The sequence below is a fragment of the Mobula birostris genome, chromosome X, assembly GCF_030028105.1.
Source record: "Mobula birostris isolate sMobBir1 chromosome X, sMobBir1.hap1, whole genome shotgun sequence".
NCBI classification, from domain to species: Eukaryota; Metazoa; Chordata; class Chondrichthyes; order Myliobatiformes; family Myliobatidae; genus Mobula; species Mobula birostris.
The window spans coordinates 66,310,003-66,318,276 of record NC_092402.1 but is presented as its reverse complement, the minus strand read 5'-3'; the positions used below and the strand labels follow the sequence as shown (position 1 = coordinate 66,318,276).

General features: G+C 38.3%; 1 protein-coding gene across 4 annotated transcripts in view; it reads right to left on the bottom strand.

Moving 5' to 3' along the window:
* Positions 1–1,572: 1,572 nt before the first annotated feature.
* Positions 1,573–8,274, bottom strand: part of lmbr1l (limb development membrane protein 1-like) — a 112,998-nt gene continuing 106,296 nt past the window's right edge. For all 4 annotated transcript variants that reach the window (XM_072249061.1, XM_072249060.1, XM_072249062.1 and 1 more), the window contains one exon: positions 1,573–6,360. In XM_072249061.1, the coding sequence (XP_072105162.1) occupies positions 6,278–6,360 (83 nt within the window). In that variant the 3' untranslated portion in view covers positions 1,573–6,277. The remainder of the gene's footprint in view (positions 6,361–8,274) is intronic.

Sequence of the window (8,274 nt, the reverse complement as noted above, 5' to 3'; positions counted from 1 at the left end):
CAGGAATTACATCCTGGCATGCATTTGATGCTGATGATATTCAGTCATTAATACATCACCCAGTTCTCTGGTAACAAGATCAAGTTGTACAAACTCGCGTTGACGGAAAGTCCAGTACCACCTGGTTGGGGGTTTACATTTGGGTCACAGGGAGGCGGGAAGGAAGTCCAACAGGATTAAGGTGGATTCATTCCTCAATGGGTCTATCCTATGACCAAAGAATAGGAATTCTACCAGTAGGTTGCCCAACTATTATTAACTGCTTACTTGACTGACGTTGAATCTCAAACAAGTGACCAGAAGTAGGAGATGCTTTTGCAAATTTGAATATGCTCTCTAGTCTAATTTTGTTCAAGTTTCTGAGTTCCACGTTCAATGCAATGGAGCTGAAATAGTTAAACTACATTAGGGAAGACCACACAGTGGGACAACACAATAGTGCAGACCCACTGCCTCACAGCACCAGTGACCTGGGTTCAATCCTGGCCTCTGGTGCTGTCTGTGTGGAATTACCTTGTTCTTCCTATGACTGTGTGGGTTTCCCTTGGGCACCCAGATTTCCTCTCACATCCCAAAGACATGCAGGTTAATTGGCCGCTGTAAATTCAGCATGCAGGTAGAACCTAGTGGAGTTGGGGGGGGGGGGGGTGGTGAGGGCAGGTATTGATCAGAATGCAGGAAGAATAAATAGGGAATCATGTAGGATTAGTATAAATGGGTAGTTGATGATTGGTGAGGACTCTGTGGGCAGGAAAGCCTCTCCCCGTGCTACATCTCTCCATGACTCTGAGTCACCAAAAACAGTGCACTACTTAAGTTTCACCTAGACACAAGAACCTTCAAACACACTCATAAAGAACTATATTTACTTAATATTCCATCTTCCTTTCATAGTTAAAGGTGACAAGGCTTTTATTGCACAGTCCCAAATTATCAACCAATATTGTTAGGGCTCACAAAACAGGAATAGCAGCACATTCAATTTCACATGAAACACTAGCTCAGTCCTCACTGGTACTGCTTCAGGGGCTCTTGTGAATATTTAATTGGGTTGGGAGAAGGTAAAGACTTCAATGTATAATATCATTTTATTCTGAATGCAATAAATTCCAACATAAAGTAATGACTGATGCAGCAATTAGTTTGAAATAAAAAGCAAAGGAAATTTGAGTAGAAACTATTATTCGATTTGATCAAATCTTTCCAATTTACTTTTTATTTAAACTAAATTAGTTTCAAGTCAGTTTCTGAAGGTATACATCAATGTGGAGAGTAAAGCATGTAGCCTGACAGAAAAATGTAGTGCTACTATTCTCTGATAAAACCTGCAGTCAAAATAATACTGTTCTTTGTCCTTGTTATGCATTCACTTAACTCAATGGGCAGATGCAAACACTTACAGGAAGCCTGAGCTCACATACAAGAATTGTCACAATTAAAATAAAAATGAAGCAGCCCCAGAACTGCCACAGGTTAAGGTCTGAGGCACAAAAGGTGGCTCACAGAATTCCATGGCAAGTACACCCAATCAAGCAAGTGAAAACACAAATGGATTTTGATTAAAAACTTTATTTACATTGTATTTAACAGATTGCATGGAAAAATACAACATGGGTTTGCATTTCAATTTCAAATCACACAACCCATTATCTATTGAACAAAATGACACATAGGTGTGATGATTACACATCACAGACTTTCACTCCAAGATAAAACTACTTCCAGAGACTGGTTGCTGAGATATTGGAATGCTGGGCTTCCATAAATCTAAAGTTCAAAGTACATTTATCATCGAAGTATGTATACTATATACAACCTTGAGATTTGTCTCCTTTCAGGCAGGTGCAAATCAAAGAAACCCAATAGAACCCACTAAAAAAAGACTGTCAAGCACCCAAAGTGCAGAAAAAAAAATTGTGCAAACAATAAAAGTAAGCAAATAATATTCGGAACTGAAGTTCATGAAAATGAGTCCACAGCCATGAAGCCAGTCCAAACCTGTTAGTTGCAGGCCACAGCCTCAGTTCAATGCAGACGAGTAAACCTGGCAGAGCAGTGAGCTGAACAGTGGCCCGCCCCTTGCTTCCAGCCCCAACACCCTGACCTTCTCAATCTGGCCCTGCACTTAAATTGGCCAAACCTCTCAGCCACTTTGATGTGCTCTTGGGCCTGGGCCACCCCAACTCAATTTGGGCCGGGCCCAACCTTTCCAATCTGGCCCATCGCTTAAATTGGCCAAACAATGGACTGCTCCTCGTTCTTGGGCCTGGATGGCACTGCCTCCATTCAGCCCATACACACCATGCTGCAACCATCCTGCACCTTCGAGACTTCAGTTCACACAGCAAAAATGTCAGGTTGTACAGGCAATCAAAAGCTCGACTCCAAAAGAGAAGTTACAGGCTATTGATTGCAGTGATCATTTTTGATAAAAAGTGTGAGTAATAAAGTAGTTAATGGTTGTGTTTGCTGCCAGCAAGTCGTCGCTGTGTTCACCAGCACCATCTTAAACCAGAAAACCATAACTAAAAATATACCTCATGACTGGGAATTTCTGCCAGATACACCAACTTAAATAAATCCAAACACTACAATTGGAATTGTCAAACCTGGCAGAGGAGCAAAAATTGATGCACACTGAAGTGAGGTCATTCTGCTGAAGGCATTAAGTCAGAATGGGATACGATTCAATGGGCACCAACTATTCTTCGTACCTCATCCAAGCAACCCTTTATGTGCAAGGCCAGCAAGCAAGTACTAACATGGGACTAAATCAACAATGCAAATGAGTAACCTTTATCCACAATATGTCCAAGAGCCAGTTGAACCATAGTTACATTAAATATGTAACTGAACAATGATCTGAGAACCACAGTTATGTTAATACAAGCCACTCAACTATATCCAGTTTATAGACTAATGTGAAAAGAATGAATCACAGTTTTCAAATGGTAGTTCAACCCGTCATACAAAAATTTGACTGTGATGCTCACGACCATCAAGGACCATTTAACATGCAGGGAGGGGAACAAGGATGACACTCATATTGCTGATACATTACAACCTTCTCAATCAACATCTACCAGTGCATCAAAAACTTTTTTTGTTAAAATGGTAATATTGAAAACACTTAGATTAAAAAAGTTTAAATTAATATTCTTAACAGCTGAAAAAGGTCCATTATATTGGCAAGAACCAATCTCTTTGGGAACACTGCAAACATGTTCATGCAGGAAGAGCCAGCAACAATGAAAACCTCTCACCTGGCCTGTAAACAAAATACCATCTCATGAAAACGCTCCAATAAAAGTAGAGGAGAAGTGGGTTACTTGCATTCATATTTTAAGTCAGCATTATATAAACATTAGGAAGGTTGTCAGTCTCTGCAAGGTCCATTTGCTCCATTAAAAGAGACAATTAAGGAAATTGCAAATGGGTTTGTTCTCATTTTATTTTGGACCTATCAAATATATTGGAATATGTTTCTTAAAATATGATTATCTCTTAATGACAGTTCAGGACCGTGGCCAGATCACAGAACACCTAACACCAGTCTGCTCAGGTGTCCCATGTCTTATGTGTGAAATAAATTTGTTCTTAGCTTAAAGAGATATTAGCTTATCACATACAATCATCATCAGTGAGTGCAGACTTGAAATACAATCCTACAGGACCACCAATTCCTCAATTCAGTTTCAGCAGAGCAAACCTTTGTAAATAAAATTCAACCAAGAGTTTTGATGCTAAAACTATTTAGTTGAGACTCTTGATTAAGAATCCAATAAGAAATTAAGATTTTACTGTTTCAAAATGGGAGAGACACACATACACATTAATGACATACTGGTATATGCGCTTTGTCAAAACCTTTTGTTGAATGTTGGGTGTTGAACTTGTACCCAAGTGGTCCTAATTGACAAAAGGAAATGTAATTTCTAACTAAAACCCAGATTTTAACAAGGAACATTCTATTATAATTTCACACTTGTATCTTCACAAATACCTTCAAGTATGGGATTCACCTTGCAAGATAGCTTAACTTTCTTGTACTTTGAAGTTACATATTAGATTATTGCAAACTACAATTTCCAATACCTTTTGCAAGGAGATTACACACAAGTTTAGCAAGAACAGGACTTCACTTGATCACTATTATAACTCTTGCTATCAGGCTTCCACCTTCTTTCCCAAATTCAAAACCTTCCTTCATGTAAGTACTGCTAGAAGGTTGAGTAAATCACATTGATTTTGCCAGCATGTCAACTGCTTAGCTTTGTACAGGTTTTTGTCCTGCTTTAATGAGATCCATTAGTAACTTCAGATTCAATCATTAAATTTTAACACCAATATTGACGATTTCCACAAAATATGTTACTCCCTATATAACTGGTTTACATATCTTAAAGTGTGGCCAAATTAACCTTCAAATGCTACCCTACAGTTAGTTGACATCTTTACTCAGTGGATCATGATTTTAACTGCAGAAATGGATAATATAGCACAATTTAAAATAATAACAGCTTGAAAATATTTTCCTGATGTCTGAATATTTAGAAAGAGGAAAGCAGATTTATGTCCAGTACTTGGGGGTACAAAGAGGAGTGTAAGGCTGCAATTGGAGAATTAGTTTGTCAAATGTTTTATGGTTTAAATTTCATTTTTCTGAACTTCTGTGTACCTCTATAGTGGTGCCAATCAAGTGGATAATTAATCACTTTCTAGAGGGCTGAAATTTCCCCCCACCATATTGCAAGAAATGAGTAACCAATTTCAAATTCTGATGCCATCATGCCAAAGTTGATCATTGTCAGGAAGAACAGAGACAGGAGACCTAGTCTGCCTACATGGAGTGCAGAGGAACCTCTAGTTAGTTGTGATGCAAGAGGTCACAGTAGAGAGAAAATAGATTATCAATAAATACAGGGAGCTAGTAACTTTACAAATGAGTTAATGATCACATCAACTTATATAACATGATTATATTAAAGCATGGAAGTCACCACACTAATCTCCAAAATCCAGTTGCCCAAAACAACAGTAATTTTACATTAGGTCCATGAAACATCAATAGTCAGAAAGTATTATCCTCATTTTTTTGACATTCAAAGTGATAATAGTTTAGTTGATGGATCACATATTTATGCAACATTGATGTGCCTTGCCAACCCCCTGAAGTGCTGGCAGATAACTGATAATGCTCCCTCTAAACTGGTTGGTATAAAATGCAATAATTCAATCCAACAAAATTGGGTTAACTAGGGAGGCACAAAGCAGCCCAAATATATGTGCACCACCGCACATTTATAGCTTCTGATACTTAATTAACAGAATGAAAACTGAAGAATATAAAGACCAATGGAACAAGAGACATCATTTTATCAGTCACCTCAACACCGCCATTAACAAAGCAACTGTTTTATTTTTGCCAGTAACCAGTGCAGATTGGAACTCCCATAACTTTGCACAAGTTTGTTACTCAATAAAAAATGTTCATCTCTCTTTACAAATCACAACAAACTTCTCAATAACTACTTACAATGTTCTAGAAGCTTCTGAGAAAATCACACTCAACCACCCTAACTCTAAGGTTAACTGCCTGGGTTACTTTATCAGCAGACACTCTCCACTGTCTCCATTCCATGGTTCTGAATGGAACAAATCCTAAAGGGTTCTCCACAAGTAGCATCCTGTAATGATTAACATGGTCAAAACTCTTAAGCTTCAGCCACTATACACAAGCTTCAGTTTTATCCTGAGCATAATTCTTCTGTTCTCTAATCCACTGTCATCAGTATGCAAGTTGTTTAAATCTCTGCATTTTGACAGTCTAAGTGTAAGTGTAAATTAATAACAAAAATGGAATGATCTTTCATCAATACAAACTTAAAAAAACCCAACAATGTAAAAATACACAAATAAAATATGCTAAATACACATAAAAATAGTGCACAAGAGTATTGAGTGTAAACATTTAACCACTTGAAATATTAGCCACTTCGGATTATTTTGCAGTTACATGATGAGGTATACCTCACAACAGCAAAAGAGATTCCAGTTCCAATTGATGTAAACAAAGTTTGCTGTAGTGGGAAAGGTTTCTGACTGGGCAGTCCCAAGGATCAGCAAGAACATCCTGATCCTAAGTTTAAAGTTGATACTGCCTTGCCCTGTGACAGGAGCCTTGATACTTCAAAATCAACCAATAGCAGCTTTCACAGTACAGGTTCAAAACGGTTCGGTCCATTTAGGTTTCATCTGCCACGACCCATCAGCAACGCTACAAGAGTCTCTTGCTGTTAGTTGGATCCACCTTGACAGAGTTGCTGGCTCGTGTGATTGGAAGGGGGAATCTCTCCAAACCTGAAAGAAAGAATGAATATTTGAGGAAAAAAAAAGTTAGAACCACAACATTCATAAATTCAAGACCAGGTGAAACGCTACTGAATGACAAACCACAGAACGCCTATTTGCTCTGTGTAGTTAATCAAATGAAATTGTAGCTTTAAATTTTAATTTCAGACTCCTCTGCATAAGTGGTTTCATAATCCAACTGCCTGAAGGGAAAGCCAACCCAACCCATGGATTCCTCACCTACAGACGCAACTGGCACAATATTAACTTTAACAGCAAGGTTTACATATAGCCACCTCCACAAAATTCCACGAGGAGGTTGCAATTAATTATTTTCATAACCAACCTGTGCTACCCAACTACTCAGTCTCAAGAGTTTGAGATCCATGATGAAATGTCAGAATCAAATTTGCTTTTCCTGTTAATCAGTGCACACAACTTACCTCCTTGATCGGAGATAAGTCAGAGTTAGAAGAGTTGACAGGTCTATTTGAAAGTAATCTTATCAAACATAATTATAAATAACTTAAAGACATTTTTAAAAAAAGTCAGACTACATTGTGATAAAGGAGCTCCCCACTGTGTGCCCAGGCCTGGTCAGGCCCGCCTGAGTTTTTTTGGTAATCTTTACATCCAGGAATAGAAGTTAATTATTTTCGAACACAGGATTTGAGTCAATAATCTTTTCATATTCTGGAATTACTCCAGTTGGTCAAAGACGCGAGTTATTGTGAAACTTGGCTCTTGGTCAAATAAATTATTCAGATAAAGAAAAAATTAAAAATGGAAAGTAAAAATCAAAGGCACATGTCAAATGGATGGTTAAGTATTTAGTATAACTAAACAAAAATAATCAATTAAATTTAATTTATTAAAAAAATTAATTTACAGTTGAAATAGTTGGTTGAAGTGACTATAATATCATAACCAATATGAGTGTTCAGAATAGGAGCGGGGCAGGAGGACGGGTAGTGGTGGGGGAGCAGAGTGGAGATTAGTCGAAAAATAAAAGCACCAGCACCCATTTTTTCGGTTTAGAGAAGCAGTAACAGCTGGTGAATGCTTACAGATTGACCTAATTGTGTTAAGGTGTACAAAGGGAATTGCAAATAAATCAAGAGACTACAATATATCCTGAAGATGCAGTGTATGAAGTATAGGAAAGGGATAACTCGGTCAGTGCCAAGTTACCCAAATTTTCTCTTGAGCCTTGGTGACAAGAATGACTTCTGTTGTTTGCAAATCTGCTACTGTTGAGCATGATCTCAGAAACTGCTCTGATCCTGAATAGGAATGACCCTGCACCATGGCAGCAAGCTGTAAAATATAATGAGGGCAAAGCAAGCCCACAAAACACCTAAATGGACTTAGTCCTGATTTAGACCATAAGACCACAAGATATAGGAGCAGAATTCGGCCATTTGGCCATCGAGTCTGCTCTGCCATTTCATCATGGCTGATCCAATTTTCCTCTCAGCCCCAGTCTCTTGCCTTCTCCCTGTATCCCTTCATGCCGTCCAATCTACCAACCTCTGCCTTAAATATACATAAAGATTTGGCCTGCACAGCTGCCTGCAGCAAAGAATTCCACAGATTCACCAGCCTCTGGACAAAGAAATTCCTCCTCATCTCCATTCTAAAAGGACACTCCTCTATTCTGAGGTTGTGTCCTCTGGTCTTAGACTCTCCCATCATAGGAAACATCCTCTCTACGTCCACTCTATCAAGGCCTTTCACCATTTGATCAGTTTCAATGAAGTCAGCCCTCATTCTTCTGAATTCTGAGTACAAAGACTCAAGATTCTAAGTACATTTATTATCAAATAATGTATAAATTACACAACCTTGAGATTTGCAAGGAACCTGAAAGAACCCAATTTAAAAAAAAGACCAACCCCCAGTGTCCACAAAGAAAGACAGAGG